Genomic DNA, 24740 nt, shown 5'->3' on the forward strand with positions numbered 1-24740 from the left:
GTACCCTGCAGTTGAAGCTTGTAATCCTAACCACTGGACTGCCAGGGAATTCCCAATGGTTCACATTTTGAACCTCAACTTTTCTAGTTCAACAGCATAGTCAAGTCAGTTAAATGAATGCGCTAAATCCATGAATTCTCATGCCAATAAATTTCTTGTGAGAATAATATGTAAACCAGGATGCTTTAATTTACAATGATAACTGTAACCAGAGAGCAGGTTGTATGCCTTATCAGCTGCTTGATATACTCTTTCTTGGTAGGAAAATATGGGAGGCCATATAGCTATAATTGGTCTTCCCAGGTGGTGCTTGTCGTAAAGAACCCTCCTGCCAATGCAGGAGATGCAGGTTCAATCCTTGGGTCGGCAAGATCCCCTGGAGGAGGGCATGGCAACCCACTCCAGAATTCTTGCCTGGAGAATCTCATGGAAAGAGGAGCCTGGTGGGCTGCAGTCCAGTGGGTCACAAAGTGTCGGGCATGACTGAAGCAACTTAGCATGCATGCACACATAGTTATAATCAGAAAGTTTCCTGGTAAAATGAAATCTGGAGCAAGAAGAATTAGATGGGTAATCTTCTAGTTTTTATTTTTAAAAATGTATTTATTTTTGGCTGCGCTGGGTCTTCATTGCTGTGCTCGGGTTTTCTCTAGTTTTGGTGGTGGTGGGAGGCTACTCTTCATTGCAGTGAGAAGGCTTCTCACTGAAGTGGCTTCTCGTATGGTGGAGCACAGGGTCTAGGTGGGAGGGCTCAGTACTTGTGGACCACTAGCTGCCTGGAGGCATGTAGAATCTTCCCAGACCAGGGATCCAACCCTGGCAGGTGAACTCTTAACCACTGGACCATTAGGAAAGTCCTAGATGGGTAATCATAAAGGCCAGGATTATCAAATTATAGTAAGTGAACATAATCATTTCAGTAGTAAGAAAATGCTTGCTAAGAGAGGTCTGCTTTTCTCTACCAATATTTTCTTTTATATGAACTGAACTGAGAAAGGTGTAACTCCTAGCTTCCTATTCCTTTACCCATCCAGGAGTGGAAAAAGTAACATCTGATAGGTAAATTCAGGAAGAATGACTGAAGCATGGTTGCCTGATTTCTTGTCTTCTCTCCTGAAAGTAAGGCTGCTCAGAGAGTATGTGCTTCTTCCAGGATTTAAGATTTACTTCATCCAGTGTGTTGCCCAGGGCTAATTTCTCCATTAGGCCCAGTGGGCCCAGTGTCCAGGAGTCAGGATAGTTTCAGGGGCCCTGAAAATGTTTTGGCTCAATTTAAAATGAGAGGGAAAAAAAATGAACTTGTAAGCCAATGAAAATGTTTTAATACATAGTATTAATATATTTTTATCTATATCAGTGCAGTCCATTGGACTGCAAGGAGATCCAACAAATCCATCCTAAAGGAAATTAGTCCTGGGTGTTCATTGGAAGGACTGATGTTGAAGCTGAAACTCCAATATTTTGGCCACCTGATGTGAGGAGCTGACTTATTTGAAAAGACCCTGATGTTGGGAAAGATTGAAGGCAGAGGAGAAGGGGCCGACAGAGGATGAGATGGTTAGATGGCATCACCGACTCAATGGACATGAGTTTGGGTAAACTCGGGGAGCTGGTGATGGACAGGGAGGCCTGGCGTGCTGCGGTTCATGGGGTCGCAAAGAATCGGACGTGACTGAGTGACTGAACTGAACTGAACTATATCAGTGCAGTCATAAAATATAGCTTTAATTTTTTTTTTAAATGATAGAAGGTAGCCATAAAGGCAGAAAAGACATGCAAGACCCTTTGTGGCCCTGTGCTGTCTGTGCAACAAAGTAGGGAATTCTACCTAGTTGAGGGGTTCGCGTGACTGGTCAGTTTGGTTCTCATGAGCTGCAGCCTGCAGTTGGTCCTTATCAGTTCAAGGAGATATTTGAGCCCTCATTTACCTTACACTTGACCTTTATTCTCAATTTAGACAGAGAAGAGCAATGCTATTTACTGAGCTCCCTGAAGACTCCAACATCAATCATAGGAATATATATTTATAGAATTAAGTGGAAGCAGACTGGGAATTTGTGTACTGAGCAGGGTTACTCTGATCAATGTTGGTCAATTTCTGAGAAATTACTATTACTTAACTTCCCATTTCTATGTTCTATGCAAATCAAATTCTTCTATATTTTGGAATCAGTCAAAAGAAAATGAAGAAACTCATTGACATCATCCTACAAATTATCCTGATTTGGAACAGGCTTTTTGAGCGATCCATCAAAGCAAATAATGATAATTTCCATGAACAAATGTCCAATATAGGGTATATTTTGAAATACTCGCATTCTGTATGGAACCCCAAGTAAACTCTGGAACTGTTTTATACATGGAAAAGTCACTTATGTTAGGTGATATTACATTCAGAGAGTAGTTGGAATGACAACCTTTTCCTAGGAATGATAGTGTTTTTTCTAGGAAAATAATGATATTTATTTATTTTTCCTTCTCTAGTTTACTTGATTAAAACTCTAGATATTGCTTTAAGTTTTAAAGTGATTAGAGTTTTGGTTCTCAAAATGATTGAATTTTTTAGCTAACTACAATTTTATTTAAAAAATTTATATTAAAATGTTTTCTTCTTTTTTTGGTTTAAAATTTAAATTTTTATTTATGCTAACTTCAATTTTAAAATTCACTGAAGGTCATTATAAATGGATCAAAATGAGAAAAATAGATAATCCTTTCAAGTTCAGTTAAAGAATAAACTAATATTTATCAAGCACCTGATATATATTAAGCATTTACTTAGCTATTTTCATTCATATTGTCTCATTTAATTCTTAAAATGGTCCTCTAAGGTTATCATCCTTATCCTCACTTTACTAATTGAGGAAACTGAGGTTGGGAGAGTTAATGTTTTTGTAGAGCTCATATATTAATGACATGGCAGAACTGAAAACGGGAACCAAGTTTAAAAGCCCATATTGCCAGCAGACGTTTACAGACAGCCATCCATGTGTCAGTCTGGGGATGCCCTCTGCGAGTCACACTGGGGACAGGATAGGCTGAGGAACCAAGATGCTTGGGATCACAAACTTCAATTCCTGTGGTGGTTTCAACTGTAGACTTTCAAAGTTTCTCCTTAATAATAAAAAATAAAGTAAGCCCATATTATTTTCCACGTCATCATCCTGCTCCTCTTAGTGGAAAATAACAATGATGATGCTTTATACTTGTATGTCTAACCTCAGCAAAATTACAACGAAACTCCTTAAGGACAGGGCCTGTGTCTTATACTTTTACAGTATCCCTGATAATAAATTCTCAAGAAATATTGAGAAAGAATAAAGAATAGCTCCTGGCAGTTAAATAATGGTATTTAACTGTTCAGTGGGATTTTAATGATGGAAATAAACTGTGCTCTTCTACATCTTAGTATTTATATGTAATTATTTTGACATTTTACATGAGAGATAATTTCATCATCCTGTTTAAATTCACCCTATATAAAAGGTACATAAACATTTGTGAAGCTTCTATGCTGCCATCCCCGAAATGTACATTATGACACCATGATCAGATAAACTATATTTAGACTCATTCGCAAGCTGTTGAACTCTAGGAGTTGCTCTATAAATGATTCTGGGCCTTCTACGAATTTTCTGAAGTATTTCCTAGTTTTTCAGTACTAGGAAGAATGATATAAAATAAATAGCAAAATGATAGTTCTATCTATAGATTTGAAAACGTGTACAAAGAAATGGACACTGCTTTCTGAAAGGGTAAGTGTCAATGTATTAACTAGCCCTATGTCTTGGAAACTTGTATTTGAATATGCTCAAATAATGACACCCGTGTCTCTTCACCATAGGATTGATGCTCTTGCCCTGTTCCCCAGTGCCTTTTCTATCAAAATATAAATCAGCCTAAACCAAACCAATAAAAATGTTCCACAATCTTCAAACTCCATCCTAACTAGAAAAAGTTAAGAACTTATCTTTCAGGCAGGCTATCAAGAAACGCTAACTGAGTAGTCTCAGTTCTCAGGCAGGGAACTGAGAGGAAAGTCTAGCAGGTGGAATGTGTTACTTGGCTTCAGGCCTGGTTTATATTTTCCATCAGCAAACACCACCTTAGCTTAGGGTGAAGGTCTTTCAGAATGCCCCTGAACTTGTTCACTTATCCTTTTTCAATTTGAGAGATTTAAAGAAAACAGTATAAACTTTGAGAGCACAAATGGATTTCATTATAAAGAACTTCACATTTCATTTTAACAAGAATTTACAGAAAACCTACTATAATAGTTAAACTCTTTTCAATGCCACTATAATAATTAAACTCTTTGGATCAGAAAACAACTTAGGTTAGCTTAGGACAAAAAAAGGAGATTTATTATAAGAATATAGGAAAGTTGAAGGTATCACATTCCCTAATTTCAAACTATAAATATATAGTAAACAAACAGCATAGTCAACAGTATACTGGCACAAAAACAGATGCACAGATCAGTGGAACAGAATCAGAGAGCCCAGAAATGAGCCCACACTTAGATGATTAATTCATCTATGACAAAAGAGACAAGAATGTATAATGGGGAAATGACAACTTCTTCAGTAAATGGTGTTGGGAAAATGGGACAGCTACTTGCAAAATAATAAAAACGATCTGCTTTATCACACCACATTAAAAAAAAAAAACCTCAAAATGGATTAAATACTTAACACCTGAAACCATAAAATTCCCAGAAGAAAACACATGCAATATGATCTTTGATATTGTCTTAGAAATATTTTTTTGTATGTGCCTTCTCAGGCAAGGGAAACAAAAGCAAAATAAACAAATGGGACTATATCAAACTAAAAAGTTTTTGCACAGTGAAGGGAACTATCAATAAGAAGAAAATGTCAGCTACTGAATGGGAGAAGTCATTTGTAAAAATATATCTGATAAGGGGTTAATATGCACAATATTCAAAGAGTTCATAAAACTCAACGTCAAAAAACCAAACAACCTGATTAAAAAATGGGCAGAGGACCCGAGCAGACGTTTTTCCAAAGACAGATGACCAGCAGGTACATGAAAAGATGCTCAACATCACTAATCATCAGGGAAATGCAAGTCAAAACCACAGTGAGACATCACCTCACACCTGTCAGAATGGCTATTATCAAAAAGAACAAATAACAAATATTGGCAAGAATGTGAAGAAAAGGGTAGTTGGGAATGTAAATTGGTGCAGCCACTATGGAACACACTATGGAGGTTCCTCAAAAAATTAAAAATAGAACTATCACATGATTCAGCAATTACACACTTCTGGGTATTTTGCCAAAGAAAACAAAAATCCTAATTCAAGAAAATGCATCACCCCTATGTTAATTGCAGCATTATTCACAAAAGCCAAGTATGGAAGCAACCTAAGTATTCATGGATGGATGAATGGATACACTACATGTGTTTGTATACATACAACGGAATGTTACCCAGAGAGAAAAGTGAAATCTTGTCATTTCCTACAATGTGGATGGGCCTTGAGGGTATTATGCTAAGTGCAGTAAGTTAGATATGACTTCACTTATATGTGGAACCCAAAAAGCAAAACAAATGAACAAATACAACAAAACAGAAAGACTCATGGATACAGAGAGCAATAGGTGATTGTCTGAGGGATCGAGGATGGAGGTGGGGGCGGGGTAAGTGAAATAGGTGAGGGACATTAAGAGATACAAACTTTCAGGTACAAAATAAGTGAGTCACGGAGATAAAATTTAAGGATGGGGAACACACTCAATACTGCAATATCTTTGTGTGATGATCGATGGCAACTAGAATTACTGTGGTGAGCATTTTGTAATGTAAAGAAATATCATACCACTATGTTGTGCACCAGGAACTAACAGTGTTATTAAGTCAATTATGGGGCTTCCCAGGTGGCACTAGTGATTAAGAATCTGCCTGCCAATGCAGGAAACGCGGGTTCTATCTCTTGAAAATCTCATGGACAGAGGAGCCTGGCGGGCCACAGTCCACGGGGTCGCAGAGTCACACACACACACAGACACACACAGACACACACACTCCATGGGGTCGCGGAGTCACACACACACACCAATTATACTTAAACAAACAAACTCATAGAAAGTAAGATCTAATTTGCCGTTACCAAAGGCAGGGGTTGGGGGAAGGAAGAACTGGATGAAGGTAGTAAAAAGGTACAAATCTCTAGTTCTAAGATAAATACAACAGATATGATGTACAACATGATTAATATAATTAACATTGATGTATGTTACATATAATAGTTGTTACGAAAGCAAATCCTAAGTTCTCATCACAAGGAAAAAATATTTTTTTCTTTTATTTTGTATCTATAGGAGATGATGAATGTCTGTTATATTTACTGTGGTAATCATTTCATGATGTAAGTCTTTATGCTGTACTTTAAACGTGTACAATTATATCTCAATAAAACTGGGAGAAAAAAATGAATATAGGAATGTTTTAAAGGAAACTAAGCGGAGGGATGCAGCTGGCTCCAGGAAAGACTAGAACCAAACTGTTGCAAGTCCAGACAATATTTTCTCTCCAATCCCTCTTCTCTGCATATCCAGTCCCTCTTGTCTGCTTATCCACTTCAATCTTCTTTCTAGGTCAGCTTCCTTTGCTCCCCAGGCTTCATGCAGAATATGAAGTGAAGTGAAGTCGCTCAGTCATGTCCAACTCTTTGCGACACCATGCACTGTAGCCTACAGTCCTCTGTCCATGGAATTTTCCAAGCAAGAGTACTGGAGTGGGTTGCCATTTCCTTCTCTAATGCAGAATATAGTTGCCCTCAACTCCTGAGTTAACCCCACATTGGCTTAGTTGCACAAAGAAGCTGCATCTCTCTAGGATCCCAAATATCTTCAGTTCAGTTCAGTTCAGTCGCTCAGTCGTATCCGACTCCTTGTGACCCCATGAATCACAGCACGCCAGGTCTCCCTGTCCATCACCAACTCCCGGAGTTCACTCAAACTCATGTCCATCGAGTCGGTGATGCCATCCAACCATCTCATTCTCGGTCGTCCCTGTCTCCTCCCGCCCCCAATCCTTCCCAGCATCAGAGTCTTTTCCAGTGAGTCAACTGGTCGCATGAGGTGGCCAAAGTATTGGAGTTTCAGCTTTAGCATCAGTCCTTCCAATGAACACCCAGGATTGATCTCCTTTAGAATGGACTGGTTGGATCTCCTTGCAGTCCAGGGGACTCTCAAGAGTCTTCTCCAGCACCACAGTTCAAAAGCATCAATTCTTTGGCGATTAGCCTTCTTCACAGTCCAACTCTCACATCCATACATGACCAGTGGAAAAACCATAGCCTTGACTAGACGGACCTTTGTTGGCAAAGTAATGTCTCTGCTTTTTAATATACTATCTTACTCCTACTTATTTTCTTGAATAGCAAATAGATTCTTTTGGTTCAAAAAAAATACAGTGAAAACTCTTTCCAGCCTCTTCCCTCCGGCCTCTCAGTTCCCTTTCTCAAGTTTGCTCCATCTCCTTCCAGAGAAATTTTATGTATATGTGATAAAATCTATCTATTCTCCTATTCCCATTTTTCTTTTAATATGATGGCAGTATAGCATACATAAACTTTTTTCACTGAGCAATTTATCCTGGAGATTGTACAGAATCAGCACTCAGAGAATGCCATCATTCTTTTATAGAATTCCAAAATTTGGAATTTAATGCTGCAATAGAAAATCAGAAGTAGGTTTATAGTGTGCATATAGTACATAATCTCCAATATTCTTGCCTGGAGAATCCCAGGGACGGAGGAGCCTGGTAGGCTGCTGTCCATGGGGTTGCACAGAGTCAGACACGACTGATATGAAATTTCACAGTTACACAAAGCTAGGGCTACCACAATACAATTCTGGACTGAAGCATGGCTTCCTATGAAAATTACTCACAAAGACACAGTACTGTGGTTACCATCCCATTTACAAAAGCATTATCCCAGGCACAAGGAAGCTATATTTGCCATCTATTCTGTAGTTCTTGTTCTCTTAGGTGTTTTATTTTTTTAATATTCTCTTTTGCCAATTCCTTTTCTACCTTTCCCTGTTAAGTCTGGAGACTGCCTGACTGGTACTCTGGCCATCCACTTATGGAGAAACTAGGTAAAGCAAAGATACAGTTCTTGAGAGCATCCCTCAGTGGATCTAGGCTTGAGGTCTTGAAGTCCATTTCTGTAGGAGGGGCAGGATTTGGACGCTACACTAAGGGATTTGGTTTTTCTGTTTGTCGGTTGTTGTTATTTTTTCAACAGAGATTGATTTCTCCCCTACCCCCCTTACCTCCCCGCTTACTATAGCTTGAGGTATAGTATGATTGACAAAACTGTACAGAAAGTGTACAACATAATTTGATATAGGTGTATGTACATTGTGAAATGTGTTATCACAATTAAAATATCCCTTTACTTCTCATAGTTGTGTGTGTGCTGAGAACACTTAAGATCTATTCCCTTGGCAAATTTCAATTCTTAAAGTTATCTTCTTAGTTCTTAGTATTTTATTCTTTCCTTTAAGATACGTTTCCTCACTACTTTTTAAAGCAGCACTTTATGCCTGCCTTTTTATACATAAATAATTGCACAAAGAAAATTACTTCTTTTCATGATTGAATCCACCAATATCTGCAAGTAATAACTATCATCTATTGAGCTTTTACTTTTACATGTTTTCATTATTTTAATTAATCATAAAATAGATATGAATGAATGTATTTGAGAGATGCAAAAACTGAGTTTTAGAGGGTTTAATTTTCCCAAGGTCACAGAAGTTGTAGCTCCTGTTTAGTGTGGTAAAGAAATTTTTTTATAAAGATAAGCCCACTGATATTATTTACTTTAGATAATGGCACTATAACTCACTATTCAGTTTCTGTCTGCTTTAAAATGGAAAAACACAGGAGTTCCAGCATATGTTGGTTTTTACTTGTTAGTAAAATTCTTGCAAAATGTTATTCTGTTTAATTGGGAATGAAAACAAATATTTGTCAGCCATTACATAAAAAAGGAAAAAAGAATCCCGAGACTGACTTTCTTTTGATTTGCCATATGCCGTGCCATGGAGTAATGCTCCATTCTTTTACTCATCAAATGTCCAAGGGGTGCTCTGTATAAGGGTCTGAGTTTGGTAATGAGGAATACAAGGCTGAATGGGAAACAGAACCTATCTTCAAGAAACTGATGACCTACTAAGGGAGATTATGAATATGCTGTGCTGTGTTGTGCTTAGTTGCTTAGTCGTGTCTGACTCTTTGCGACCCCATCGACTGTAGCCTGCCAGGGGGATTCTCCAGGCAAGTATACTGGAGCGGGTTGCCATGCCCACCTCCAGGGGATCTTCCCCACCCAGGGATCGAACCCAGGTCTCTCACATTGCAGGTGGATTCTTTACCATCTGAACCACCAGGGAAGACCATAAATATGCAAATAATTATAATTAAGCAGAATGCTCCCAGTCAGATTCAAAGCATAGAAATGCAAAGGTGGCACTGATTATTTGTGACTGAGATGAAGTCACACTTAAGTTCTAAACATAAACATGCTTATAATTTAGTCATTAAACAGACCAAAGATGCTTTAGGTAAATAGAAAATATTTGTTTATAATAAATTACAAAAATCTGAGAAATTTTAAAAAATGTAAATTTTATTATTTCCTTAAAGGCCGGTCTTTCATCTAAAGAAAAGCCAGGGTTCATCTTATTTATTTAAAAGGTTAAGCAGTAGCATTTTGTCCTTCTTCATATTCACCTGGCATTTTAGATAATTAAATATTGTAACAAAACCAAAAGGAAGATTACAGAGAGCAGAATGTGACCAGGAGTAGCACCTTGCTATTTAAGTTACGTCAAGTTACTCAATAATTCAAAGATTCTTAAATTTCTTCTTTAAAATTAAAAGATACACGATCTGAAATGAGAATAGCATGATAAACAATCCGTTTATCCAATGTTTTAACCTAATGCTTATCTCTCACCCTTTAAAAGATGTGTTGTACTTTTCCTATTGGCTTAGAATTTAAACCAGTAAGGAAGGAGGGACTTTTTATAAATATTCACAAAGGAAGGCTAGCATTGTGAATGTTGAGTAAAGATTGCTTTGTTCCTTATTAGAGTCTAATTTTCAGAACTTTTGTTTATGTTTTTCTTTCATTGATATACTAAGCAAACACTTTTCCCCCCCTTTCTTCCTGGGTGATGTCTTGCGGGCTTGAAATATGTTTTCCAGTGTTAAGAATACTTCTTATTGTTCAGACCTAAGAATGTGATAAATCCTTAACAATGATCAAAGGAAAAATCAAGAATTTAAATGCCGGTTTTTAGTATCGTGCTGAACATATTTCTTATGAACAAAATTAACTTTCTAGATTTGTTTGAAGTTTATAATTACTCAAGGATTCTCTCATTCCTCAAGTGGAATTTAACACTGTTATTAGTCTCTTTTAATGGCTATTAGGAGGCAACATAATGTTAAGGTTATATAGATCTTACGATTTGGGGTACTTTGTTAACATTTTTGTGTTTCGAAATTAATAAAAGCAATAATAGAGGTATTTGTATTGTAATTTCTAAACGGGCTCAAGGAAACTTTTCAAAAATACAAAAATCACATAAAGGGGGTTAAAAACCTTCCTTCCCAGTGTGGTTGGTTTCATTAGAAAATTGACCATCCCGAGATCTCTGCTTAAATATTTCGAGATTCTAAAAAAAAAAAACAAAAAAACCCCAGAATGTTTTCGTGAGGTAAGTGTTCCAATTAGACCTAAATGAAGATAAAAATTCACTTACATTTCCCCCCAAATTTCCATTCAGTTTAAAGCAATTACTATAACAACATCGACAGACTGTCTCTTCCACGTCTGTCAGGGGACTATTTGTTTTCTCTACAAAAAACACTCATTACGGAACAAAAAGTAATTGCAAAGGGAGGGGAACAGAGGAAGGGGCAAAAACGAATATAACCATAATCACCACTACCAGAAAACAAGGGGGGAAAAAATTCGTGTACCTGAAAACACTGAACATTTCACGATAGAACACATAAGCAGGAAACCAAGGAAGGTAGAATTTAGCAGGAAGAAAAAAATGGAGCAGGCTTGGGTGACGGTCTAACACAGTGACCGCAAAAGCGAAGAAAACCTCGTTGCTTTTTCTCGGCACCCGAAAACTGAAGCTCTAAGCAGGGAAAAGGTCAGCGCCTGCGGGCCTACGTTGCAAACAGGATCTGTTCTTTGGTGCTTCCGTCAGCTTGTTCAGAAGGCACAAGGGCCGCGCCGGTTGGTACCGGGCAGACCTCCGTCCCCGCCGCCGCCGCCGACCTCTTTGTCTCCCGGCTCCGAAGCGGCCACGCCGCGTCCGACTCCCGAGCGCGCAGAGGGGCAGCGGGCCGCGCGCCCGGAGCCCTCCCGCGGACAGCGCGGGGCGCGCGCGGAGGCGGGGTTCGCGCGCCAGCCGCCGCCATGGCCTCGCTCGCCCAGACCCAACTGCCCAGTTAGGCTACGCCGAGGCCGCCCGGCCCGCCTCGCGGTCGTTCTCGGCTTGCAGCCCGGACCCGCGAGTACGACCTCGTGTTTCTGTTTTTGCTTCGGGGGATTGGGAGCGAGTGAAAGAGGCTTAGGCACGGCTGTGGTTACCGCGCAGTTTATTTCCGCAGAAATTTCAGGCCCCTGTTGCTACGTTCACGAGCTCACGACGACTACCGCCTTCCTCCAAAACCCGACACACTGGAAAGGGCATGCTCCTCCGTGTGACCCCACAAGGGAAGGGGGAAACACGTCAGGCTTTCGCTCGAGGCGGGGGAGGGCGGGCCCGGTGCGGCAGATGGGGCCAGGCCGGGACCCGCTCGCGGAGGGGAGACGGGGAGGCGGGAGCCTGCGGGCCGGGGTCACCGGGGCCGGCAAGGCGGGGCGGGCCGGCGCGCCCCAGCTGAGCCCGGGGACGAACCAGAGGTCGCGGCCTGAAGCCGGCGGGGGCGGGGGAGGCGGAGAGCAGCGGTCCACCTGGGCGACGTGGCAGCCCGTCCCTGCTCTCCGATACCCCTCCCCATTCGGCCGCCCACCCGCCCTCTCGCGGCGGACTGCCGTGAGGCTGCTCTTCCCCGGCCGGACGGAGAGCGGCAGTGTCTCCCCGCCCGGCGCCCGCCGCGCGTCTGCCCCCGGCGGCCGTCGCGCTCGTCGGCTCCGCGCCGCGCCGGAGAGCGCTGTGGTGGCGGCGGGAAAGGGCTGCGGACCCGCGGCGCACGCTCGACGACGCGGCCCCGGCCTCGACGCCGCTCCGCCTGCTTCTGGAGCAGGTAAAGGCGGCGGGTGGGAGGCGGAGCGGCGGGGCTGGGCCTGAGGGTCGGGAAGAGGGGGATCCCGGGGTCCCCGAACCCGAGCGGAGGGCCTGAGGCAGCAGCGGGAGGCGCTGCGACCGAAAACCCCAACCCCCGGGCGTGGAGGTCCGGCGCGGCCGTCTCCAGTCCGGCCCGCGGGCTCGGTCGCCCGGACGGAAGGGAAGTGAGGCGTCGGTGAGAGGCGGGCCCTGGCTCGCCGCCCGAGGTCGGGCGAAGGCGGAGGCGGGGGCCGCTTTCCTGGCCTCGCAGTCGCGGCGGGCCTCCGGGCCCTTGACACACCCCTCTCGCCCCTCGGGGTTTCCCTGTCAGTTTCTGCTGGGACTTGACCTGGCGGCCCTCCGAGCTCCTTCGGCTTTCTCAGGCGGAACCTTCTTGGAACTTGGGGCCACCCTCTGGAGCACGTAGTCCTAGCACAGGCGTTTTATTTACTCACTTCAAATCCAAACACAGCCTCTCACTCCGCACGTTCTGATTTTGGGTACTGTGGGGAGGCATTCCCGGTTACTGGTATCTGTGTCTCTTTAATCGTCGTCCATACCACCCTCCCCCACGGCAACTTTGATCCTCACTCCCTCCCTCCTTGAGCCCTACTGTGATCCGAACTCTCCGGAGACTTCCCTTTGAAAATCCGTCTTCGGTAGAGTAAGTCACCCGACCCGGGGCAGTTTATTCCTTAAGCTCTTTAGGTTAAAACGTGGTATTTTTATTATTTTTATTTTTCTTTTCTCTCTCTCAGAAAGAGAGAGTAATTTAAATATTGTAAATGTCAGATCACGCTCAGTGTTGGCTTGGAAGAATTTTCTTTTTTGCAACAATCTTTAGAATCTGGTATTTGTGGCACGGACAGGTTTGTACACATTCTTAGCCCATGCGGTGGTTGTAATGTCTCCGTAGCACAGTTCTGACTTCAAGGCAGGATTGGCTGGTTTTTCTACTCGGCATGTTTAAGCCAATCAAGAAGCGCTGCTTGCCTAGAGACTGGATAACTCAGAAAAGGTGGGGATTGGTTGAGCTCAGAGAAGAAAATCTTGGAGATGAACCTGGCTTCTCAGAAAACACTGATTTTCAGCTGTCTCTCGCTCCCCACTTAAATGTTTTTTTTTTTTTTTTTTCATCTCAACAGCAGCCTTTTCATTCTGTTTTTATTATTTCCACTGTTTTTCTCTCAAACGCCTGGCTCTCGTTTGTAATTCATTTTAACCCTCATCTTTCAATTTTCAATGAAGGAATTCTTAAAAGCGTTAAGAAATGTAAACGTCATGTATTTGTGTTTTGATAATCAGCGTGGTTCAATTTTCTTACTTCGCCCTTTTTGCAAGGTCAGAAATTAAATAAGCATTTTTTTTGTTCCTTTGCCAGAGCTTTATTTTTCAAGTGGCTGTGCTAGGACGGCGGGGTGTGGGGGCTACAGTGACGGAGATGGTGAAAAGAATAGGAAAGAAATGGCTGCTTTTCTATAAGAATACTACACTTGAGTTCATGAAAAAAGACTAACCTATAAAACAAAACCCGGGACAAATCAGCATTTAGTACTTAACGAATGTCAATTTGTGCACCTGTTGACTTTAGCTGGTTTGAAGGAGGTAGTAAAGAGGACTAAATACTGGACTTGATAGAAAAAGTGGGCTTAAGTTATGGAATGTTTTCTCTTTATTGAAGTAGGCAAAGTATCTGTACACAATAGAGGCTAAATAAATAGTGAAGGGGCATTTTTTTTAATACTGTGTGAGGATTTTCTCTTAAAAATCTCCTTTTTTTCATGATTATCTATGGTCATGCATCTTTTGATATGCAAAGCAGTAACCATTTATAAGTCAACGTGAATTTTAGAAAAGAGCTACCATCTTTGCCTTTCTTCTATTCAGCTTTTTACATGCAAACTCACACTGTAAGTCTTGGGAAGAATTTCATTTCGTCAGATGAAACATTGGATCTTAGCAGATCACATTATTAAATGCCTGTAGTTTTATTAGGAATTAAAGAAGAGATTTAGTTTTTTTAAAATATATATTTACAATGTCAGACAATGAGTAAGCCAGATGTCATTAGGATTATATCTGGACTCTTAATAATGATCCTTCCATCTTTTATTGGATTTTTGTAGCTGTATCATTTAATCTTATAGTGTTACTTTAATATGATATAGTATTTATTAGAATGAACTTCCCCCATGTGTCTTTAAAATTTTTTAAACATATGTTCACTATTTATTAAATTTAAGAATTAGCTTGGGAGACTGACATGACTAATATTTAATTTTTCTGTTCTGAAGCAGGCTGTCTTTTAAAAAATTTTTTCTTTTGTCTTTGAATTTGTTTCTTCTGGCTGTAGTGTCTTCACTGTTCTTCCTGCCTTCCCCCTCTTAAACTCTCTGCTGACCTACTTCAAAATTTAGGTGGTATCTGTTGTAAAGTTTGCTTTGCTTTCTTCCCCCAGCAGAGATAATCACATACTCATCATATTACTGGAGAAGGCAATGGCAAGCCACTCCAGTACTCTTGCCTAGAAAATCCCATGGACGGAGGAGCCTGGTAGGCTGCAGTCCATGGGGTCACTAAGAGTCAGGCACGACTGAGTGACTTCACTTTTCACTTTCACACATTGGAGAAGGAAATGGCAACCCACTCCAGTGTTCTTGCCTGGAGAATCCCAGGGATGGGTGAGCCTAGTGGGCTGCCATCTATGGGGTCGCACAGAGTCAGATATGACTGAAGCGACTTAGCAGCAGCAGCATCATAATACCTCTGAACCTTTAACGTAGTATTTCCACTATCCACTTACTGCTATATGGAGCTACCTCCTCCCTATAGTAACTGTGAGTTTCACTGAATTTTACTCTTTTTTTCCCCCTTAATTCTAGTTCCAAAGCTATAGTTGTGTAGGTATTAAATAAATATTGGCATGAATAAAGAAGATTTTTTTTTTTTACTTTGCTGCACGGCATGTGGGATCTTAGTTCCCCAACCAGGAATTGAACCCTGCTCCCAGCAGTAGAAGTTCAGAGTTAAAGAAGATATTTACTGTTAAAAAATATTTCTCCCAGTTACTGTCTGTATGTTGATAATTCTGATATCTCCAACCCAGAGCTGTTTCTTGATAAATCGACTCAGGTTATCATCTACCTTCATAACACGTTCATTTGTATTCTTTCACAGGTGACTCAGACTGAGCATATCCCAAACTATAGTTATTATCAACCTTCCCTTTCCCAGCCTCAAACCAAAAATATGAAACAAATTACCTCTTCTTCCTAGGGGAAGATTATATGAGATAATGCATATGTGGTAAGAATTTGATAAATAGTAGGCGCTGCTAATAATAACTTGGCAGAAACCTGGGCTGTTTCTTTCCTTCTTTTCATTTTCTAATAGATCACTGAGCCCTGTTGGATTCTTGCTCCTAGTGTCTCTCCTTTTTTTTTTTTTTGGCCACATTGTGAGGCCTACAGGATCTTCATTCCCTGATCTTCATGTTCCCTGCAGTGGCAGCTGGGACTCTTAACTACCGGACTGCCAGGGAAGTCCCGTCTCCTTAATATCTCTTGAATCTGTATCTTTTTTCCATTCCCAGGCTACCATCCTACTCAGTGGTTAGCATCATCTCTTACCTGGATTGCCACAGTAGCCTTCTAAGTGGTTATCCCTGCGTCCAGTCTTGCCTTCCCATCCACTTTATCCCACTGTAGCTGGAGTAATCTAACACATTTAAACCCTTAACTCCTCAGCTCAAAACCTTTTTTGTGTGTGTGGCTTTTCATTGCCTTCAGAATAAAGTCTGAACTTCTTAATTTGGCTTTCAGGATCATGATCTGGCATGTGTTAACTTCTTCATCCTCTGTCACTTTTTCCTTTTGCCCTCAATATACTAGTCATATTCAGTTACTTCATTTCTCTCTCCAGATGCCAAGTGTGTTAAATCTAGGCTTGAGTACAGAAGCTTTCCTCTGTCTGGAATGCATCCCTTGCTCCCTGCTTCCCTGCCTATCGGGGTCCAGCCTCGATATGACCCAGGGTATCCTCGGGATGAACGGCGTCGGCGTCAGAGAGAGAGAGAGAGAAAGAGAGAGAGACAGGAGCTGATGATTCCTTGGTTTACGCTGGAAACCAATAAAACCCCAGCAAGGGGCTTGCTCTGTTTACGTAGGCCGCAGGCGCCCTCTCGAATCACTGGAGGCACCCCACCAGGGCACCCCCTCGAGTGGGTCTTAGAAGCCCAGGCAGATAAGTAAACTCAGAGGGCCCAGTGCTCCAAGGATCTCAACCAGAAAAAGGAGAATAGAGAAAAGGATGGAAAAAGAGAAAGAACGACACGGGGAGACCAAGCTTCAGTGAGCAAGGCCCAAAACTTTATTTTCCAGTGCTGCTTTTATACCCTAAGTTATGCGCATAAGAAACAGAGAAAGGGAGGTATAGATTCACACCAAAATCACGTGGGGTCAGCAGTCTTGACCCTTATCAGGATCAGGGCTTATTTTTGTGTGATAAAAGTTTTAGGTGATTTACATCATCTTCTGGCCAGGGGGCCTGCTAACAGTTTTATGGCCCTCTCTCCTGACAATAGGTTAGTTAGCAAGTAAAAGACTTTTCTTTTAAGGTGACTTTCCTAAAGTTAGGTGGTAGACACATAACAAAGTTACATTCCTATAAGGCACCGGTGTAGTGAGCTGCAAGAAAGGAATTTATTAACTTAAGATCTGATGTGGTTAAATCAAAGGATTAATATATTTCCAAGGATACAATAGAGGAAACTACAGCAAGCATTGATTCAACAATGAAATCTTTTCTAGTACTATTCTAATGATTTTAACTTCTTCAACAGATTCCTGTATTTTAGAATATTAGGCTTTCTGTCCTTGCATGGCTGGGAGGCTATAAACAGTCACACTCATAGTTGTAAGAGCCCGGACAAACTTGTCATGCAAGTTAGAAAGCTATCAGAGGGGCTTGGATTGGAACACTCCTATTAAGCCGAGGAGAACTTTTAAACTACAGCTCTGAATTAATGTTTTCAGAGAAAGGTGGTTGGGGGGAAGCCCCTGTAAGTATTAGAGGACTTGGTAAGAGGCGTAAGATAGTAAAACAGTCAGACTCCAGTTTTCTTTGGGGTAGATGCTCAGGTAAGTCCAGGGGGTTCCTCGAGCCCTGATTAGCCTTTGCCCGTCAGGCCTCTTCCCCAGTTGACCTTTGCCACAGGTAGGATTTCCCTCGCTGGCTCCCGGCACCTGCCCTTTGGTTTTGTTAACTCACACTTATCTTTCATGTCTCCATAGAGGTGATGCCTCTCCTGGGAAGCCAGTCCTCTACTTTTCCTAGCATTCTGCATTCTCATTGTAATTGCTCATTGTCATCTCACCATGTCCTGGTTAGAGTGTAACAAAAGAAAGAAGTAAATTGACGACCTTAAACCGTAACGTGAGGAATTTCCCTGGTTTTCCAGTGGCCTGGAGAAGACTCTTGAGAGTCCCTTGGACTGCAAGGAGATCCAACCAGTCCATTCTAAAGGAGATCAGTCCTGGGTGTTCATTGGAAGGACTGATGCTAAAGCTGAAACTGCAATACTTTGGCCACCTCATGCGACAGGTTGACTCACTGGAAACGACTGATGCTAGGAAAGGTTGGGGACGGGAGGAGAAGGGGACGACAGAGAATGAGATGGCTGGATGGCATCACCGACTCCGTGGACATGAATTTGAGTGAACTCCAGGAGTTGGTGATGGACAGGGAGGCCTGGCGTGCTGTGATTCATGGGGTCACAAAGAGTCGGACACGACTGAGCGACTGAACTGAACTGAAGACTTCTCCCTTCCACTGCAGGGGGCATGGGTTGATCCCACATCCTTGAACTAAGATCACACATGCTGTAGCCACAAAAGAAAAGAGATGTGGTTTGTGTAGAGTGTATTAAAAGGGAATTAAATAGTAATATTGGGGTTTACCTAGTAGGGAAGAGAAACATATCTGATAGATGCAAGTTTTCTAAGTAGGAAAGGCATACTATGTAGGTCTTTTTACAGCTTTAATTAAATATATCTTTACATATAAAGATGCAGACCTTAGTTCCCTGACCAGGGTCAGAGTTGGCAGTGAAAGCACAGAGTCCTAACCACTGGACTGTCAGGGCATTCCCAGTCCTTCCTGTGCTCATCATCTGTGACACTGGCACCATCTCTCCTACCGCGGTATGCTTCTCCATATGTTGGGACCTGGTTCCTGAGCACAGACTTATCTACATAGCTACTCCCATCAGAGGCTCTAGATAGATTTGGTCATGTGCCTGTCCCTTGACCAATTCCTGCAGCTGAGGGGGTGAGGAATATGCCTGCTGCTGCTGCTACGTTGCGTCAGTCGTGTCCGACTCTGTGTGACCCCATGGATGGCAGCCCGCCAGGCTCCGCCGTCCCTGGGATTCTCCAGGCAAGAACACTGGAGTGGGGTGCCATTTCCTTCTCCAGTGCATGAAATATGCCTGCTGCTGCTGCTACGTTGCGTCAGTCGTGTCCAACTCTGAGCGACCCCATGGACTGCAGCCCACCAGGCTCCTCTGTCCATGGCCTAGTTCAGCCTAAATCATGTGATGTGCTTACTTATTTGGCCAGGGATCTGTTAGCAGAAATTAGGCCCTTGGTGGAGTAAGGGAGAAGGAGCTCTGGGCAAAGAATATTCATTCTGAATCTTAACCACCCTTCTGATTTCAAATTTATTTTCCTAGATATTTTATTCATGGGAAAGAGATGCCCTGTATTATGGACCTGAGTAGTCTAGCTACTGAAATGGTAAGTCCAATATTTTAAAGAACTAAATTGACTTTTTGGTTTGTGCTGACATATAACAAATATTTATTAAGCTCTTGTTTGCTCAGTAAGAACATATTGTGAGATGCTTATAGACTAGCAGTCTAAACAAATAAATACACAGATGCTAAGATAGAGGTGTATTTAAGGTGCAGCAGCAGCTCTGTGTAAATCAGACTTCGGGACAGTGGAAAACTTTCTTGAAAGAAAGTTACTTGAGCCAAGAAATAAGGGTTGGGTAGGATGGAGAAGGAAATGGCAACCCACTCCAGTGTTCTTGCCTGGAGAATCCCAGGGACGGAGGAGCGTGGTGGGCTGCCTTCCATGGGGTCCCTCAGAGTCGGACACGACTGAAGCAACTTAGCAGCAGCAGCAGCAGCGGCAGGATGGGGTGGAGGGACTTCTGCATGGAACGTGTGTCAGGCACAGAGATGTGAAGGGGTCTACTCTGGGAAACAGACAATTAGATGTAGGAGAAGCAGAGGTACCTGAGGAAGATTAGAGGAAGAGATGGGTAGGGGAATGGAAGAGGCCAAATCATAGAAGTCCTTGAATGCTTTACAATTGGAAAGTTGGAACTTGTTCTTGAGAGCTCTAGAGTCACTGAAGCATTTTAAGTTGGAACTCTCAGGACTGAAGTGCCTAAGTAGTGTCCAAGTAGATATGTCTGTGAGGCTGAACTCACAGAGACGTCAGTGAATAGTACTGAAGAGAGATCTTAGTTCCCTGCCTAAGAATTGAATGTGGGTAACCTGCAGGAAAACCAGGCTAGAAAACCACTAGACCACCAGGGGTTGGTGTCTAGAAGCAAAATGGCTTTGACTTTTGCTCCTGTGTGAAAGCAAGAATGTTTCAAGGAGACAAAAAGTGTAAAACACAGATAAAAGTTTATTATTAGAGACACAGCCCCACAAGTGGGAGAACACACTTGTTTCTTTTAAACTTGTTGATATCAGACTGAAGTAAGACCGAGCGCACGCACACACACAAGGCGGAAATACGCATTGGGAGCATAAGTGTAGGAGAAGGAGCACAGTAAAGAGGTGATTTCAATTACTTACATAGGATAGTCTTTCAAGGTCTTTGTTTGCCTTTGGCAAATTATCTTGTTCCTTTTTCCCATCAGACCTGTCCTAGGACCTTCTCCAGCATGTGTGCAGCTTTTTGCTACGGTGGATTCCACCTCAGAGCCCTGTGGGGGTGTGTCCACACTTCTTAAAGGATGGTGCTCTCTCCTGTATTGACCCCCAAGGAGCCTTCCTACTCATGTGCAGACAGGGAAGTTTTCCTTGACTCAGGAGTGGCTATCTTATCTGTTTACTTCAACAGAGCTCATCTTTTGCTGGTAGCTTTTATCCTTGGTTTGTCTGGGGGAAACAGAGCTTCAGTTTTACTCTGCTTGACAAACACCAACTATCCAGCCCAAGGGTCTATCTTATCTCCTACCTCAAGGCAGTTTGGGAGAGAATTCTTAGCTAGAGTCATAGGTATTGAAGCAGTGGGTTTGGACGGACCTAGAAAAAGGTGGTGGAGTAGATGGTTGGGAATAGAACCCGGGGTAGCAATGGTACTTGAAAGAGTAAGCAGAAGAAAAGAGATCAATGATGGAAACTGAGAAGGGGAAGCCAGAGAAAAACTACTAGATGTAGGAGACAGATTACATTGGATCAAGAAGTCAGCAGAAAGTGGCAAGTTGAAACAGTAAATGTAAACTACTTTTAAGAAACAAACTGCTTAGGAAATACTGGGAGTTTGGATAGTCTGAGTTAAGAATTCTCGTATTAACTCAGTTAAGAATTCTGAGTTAATAATTCAGGGTGCATTGGGAAATCAGATTTCAGAGTTTTTCAAGTACAGGAATGTGAACTTTTTAGAATTAGAATTTTTAAAGGTAGGAAAGGATAGAGACTTTGGTGGGAGGTAGTTGGTAGGAAAGAAATGATTGAGTAGGGCATGGATGCGGTTTATGTACAGTCAGTCATATTGGGGTGTACAGAGTATATAGGGTATTTTGCATATAGTTTCTGGAGCTATAAAAATTCAATAAATCTATTTTAGATCATTGACTTTTTTTAGCCTTTCTTTTCTAATATATGCATTTGTGTGCTCTTCTATGCATAACTTTAATTGTCTCTTATAAGTATGGATGTATAATGTTTTTATTTGTTTAAAATATTTTATAATTATTAATAATTCTTTTAAAATCAGTATTAATATGTAATTTACATTACACATTTGTAATGTGTAATTCGTCTTTGATATATTGATATATATTTCTTAATTTTCATATAATTGGGTTTTCTAGTTATATTTTTGCTATTGATTCTAGCATAATTCCATGTGACCTTGAAAATAATATTCTGTGGTTATTGGATTCGGTGTTATTTAGATACTAAGTCAAGTTATACTTACATGACTTAAATCTTTTATGTTATTACTGCTTTTTCTCTCCCTTTTCTTTCTCCTTCCTCTCCTCTGTGTGTGTGTGAGGAGCAGGGTAGTGGGAACCTCCTTGTTATAATAGTTACAGAGAGAGGGCTTTTACTAGTTGAATACAAACTTAGAATTGCTTTATCTTCCTGGTGTATTAGACCTTTTATCTTTGACTTTTATCATTGACATTGGTTACTGGTGATTTAGATATCAGCAATTTTTAGTATAGTGGTAGAAATGGTGGGGCAAAATCATATTTAAGAAAGGATGAAGGGGAAGAAATTGAAAACAGTTATTATATGTTACATATGTTTTAACTTTTTTCTTGATGTACAGGTATTTTATATTTAAAAGCCACTCCAGTACTCTTGCCTAGAAAATCCCATGGATGTAGGAGCCTGGTAGGCTGCAGTCCGTGGGGTCGCTAAGGGTCAGACACGACTTAGCGACTTCACTTTCACTTTTCACTTTCACACATTGGAGAAGGAAATGGCAACCCACTCCAGTGTTCTTGCCTGGAGAATCCCAGGGATGGGGGAACCTGGTGGGCTTCCGTCTATGGGGTCACATAGAGTCGGACACAACTGAAGTGACTTAGTAGCAGCAGCAGCAGATGTGTTTAGTTGGAGAAGGAAATGGCAACCCACTCCAGTGTTCTTGCCTGGAGAATCCCAGGGAGGTCGGAGCCTGGTCGGCTGCTGTCTGTGGGCTCGCACAGAGTCGGACACGACTGAAGCGACTTAGCAGCAGCAGCAGCAGCAGATGTGTTTAGTACTTTTTCTTTATGGCCTTCAGTTTGTACTTTCTGTAAATAAAACTTCTTAACTTTCTAAAACGAAATATTCATTTGCCTCATGGAACTTATATTCTAGAACAGTGCTTATGAAAAAGTTCACATGTGATAATGATAGTCATTAGCCACATGTAGCTATTGAGCACTTGAAATGTAACAAGTATGACTGAGAAACTGAATTTTTAGTTTTACATACTCTTTTTCAGAATTTCAAAATTTTTTGAGATTGTAGAGTCACATAACTTTTTGTTGAGTTACACAACTTTTTGAGATTGTAAAGACATACCCATTTGAATGCAGAGTACCAAAGAATAGCAAGGAGAGATAAGAAAGCCTTCCTCAGTGATCAGTGCAAAGAAATAGAGGAAAACAATAGAATGGGAAAGACTAGAGATCTCTTCAAGAAAATTAGAGATACCAAGGGAACATTTCATGCAGAGATGGGTACAGTAAAGGAAAGAAATGGTATGGACCTAACAGAAGCAGAAGACATTAAGAAGAGATGATAAGAATATGCAGAAGAACTGTATAAAAAAGATCTTCATGACTCAGATAATCACAATGGTATGATCACTCACCTAGAGCCAGACATCCTGGAGTGCAAAGTCAAGTGGGCCTTAGGAAGCAACACTATGAACAAAGCTAGTGGAGGTGGTGGAATTCCAGTTGAGCTGCTTCAAATCCTGAAAGATGATGCTGTGAAAGTGCTGCACTCGATATGCCAACACATTTGGAAAACTCAGCAGTGGCCACAGGACTGGAAAAGTCAGTTTTCATTCCAGTTCCAAAGAAAGGCAATGCCAAAGAACACTCAACCTACCGCACAATTGCACTCATCTCACACGCTAGTAAAGTCATGCTCAAAATTCTCCAAGCTAGGCTCAACAGTACAGGAACTGTGAACTTCCAGATGTTCAAGCTGGATTTAGAAAAGGCAGAGGAACCAGAGGTCAAATTGCTAACATCCGTTGGATCATCGAAAAAGCAGAGAGTTCCAAAAAAACATCTATTTCTGCTTTATTGACTATGCCAAAGCCTTTGACTGTGTGGATCAGAATAAACTGTGGAAAACTCTGAAAGAGGTGGGAATACCAGACCACCTTCCCTGCCTCCTGAGAAATCTGTATGCAGGTCAGGAAGCAACAGTTAGAGCTGGACATGGAACAACAGACTGGTTCCAAATCGGGAAAGGAATACATCAAGGCTGTATATTATCACCTTGCTTATTTAACTTACATGCAGAGTACATCATGTGAAATGCCGGGCTGGATGAAAAACAAGCTAAAATCAAGATTGCCGGGAGAAATATCAATAACCTGAGATATGCAGATGACACCACCCTTATGGCAGAAAGCGAAGAAGAACTAAAGAGCCTCTTGATGAAAGTGAAAGAGGAGAGTGAAAAAGTTGGCTTAAAACTCAGTATTCAGAAAACTAAGATCATGGCATCCGGTTCCATCACTTCATGGCAACTAGATGGGGAAACAGTGGAAACAGAGACTTTATTTTTTTGCGCTCCAAAATCACTGCAGATGGTGACTGCAGCCATGAAATTAAAAGATGCTTGCTTCTCGTAAGAAAAGCTATGACCAACCTAGACAGCATATTTAAAAGCAGAGATATTACTTTGCCAACAAAGGTCCACCTAGTCAAAGCTATTGTTTTTCCAGTAGTCATGTATAGATGTGAGAGTTGGACTATAAAAAAAGTTGAGCACCAAAAAATTGATGCTTTTGATCTGTGGTGTTGGAGAAGATTCTTGAGAGTCCCTTGGACTGCAAGGAGATCATACCACAGTCCTAAAGGAAATCAGTCCTGAACATTCATTGGAAGGACTGATGCTGAAGCAGAAACTTCAGTACTTTGGCCATCTGATGTGAAGAACTGACTCATTTGAACAGACCCTGATCCTGGGAAAGATTGAAGGCAGGAGGAGAAGGGGACAACAGAAGATGAGATGGTTGGATGGCATCACCGACGTGATGGACAAGAGTTTGAGCAAACTCTGGTAATTGGTGATGGGCAGGGAAGCCAATTGTGCTGCAGTCCATGGGATTGCAAAGAGCCACACACGACTGAACTGAGAGTCACATGCAGTTGTAATAATACAGAGAAATACAGAGAAATCTCCTGTGCTCTTCATCCAGTTCCCCCAATGAAAGAAACATGTGCAAAATGACTTATGGCATCTCAACCAGGGTATTGATATTAATACAGTCAAGATATAGGACATTTCCATCACCACAAAAATCCCTCAAATTTCCTTTTCATAGCCACATCCATTACTCCCTCTTCCTTCGTCCTCCTTAACCTTTGGCAACTGTTAATCTGTTCTCTATTTCTGTCATTTCAAGAATGTTAAGCAAA

General features: G+C 41.7%; 1 protein-coding gene and 1 long non-coding RNA gene across 2 annotated transcripts in view; one reads left to right on the forward strand and one right to left on the reverse strand.

The window, feature by feature from the left end:
* LOC148777846 (uncharacterized) overlaps positions 1-11610 on the reverse strand; it is a 27266-nt gene extending 15656 nt beyond the window's left edge. The window contains exon 1 of the long non-coding RNA XR_016037442.1: positions 11032-11610. This is a non-coding gene — a long non-coding RNA (uncharacterized LOC148777846). The remainder of the gene's footprint in view (positions 1-11031) is intronic.
* LOC129561680 (uncharacterized) lies at positions 11600-21310 on the forward strand. Its single transcript, XM_088836296.1, has 3 exons — positions 11600-12315; positions 19066-19129; positions 20274-21310. The coding sequence occupies exons 1-2, from the start codon at positions 11844-11846 to the stop codon at positions 19107-19109; spliced, it is 516 nt and encodes a 171-aa protein (XP_088692422.1). The 5' UTR covers positions 11600-11843; the 3' UTR covers positions 19110-19129; positions 20274-21310.
* The last annotated feature ends 3430 nt before the right edge of the window (positions 21311-24740 follow it).

The sequence above is a fragment of the Moschus berezovskii genome, chromosome 5 (assembly GCF_049115385.1).
Source record: "Moschus berezovskii isolate FMDL1 chromosome 5, NW_MosBer_1.0, whole genome shotgun sequence".
NCBI classification, from domain to species: domain Eukaryota; kingdom Metazoa; phylum Chordata; class Mammalia; order Artiodactyla; family Moschidae; genus Moschus; species Moschus berezovskii.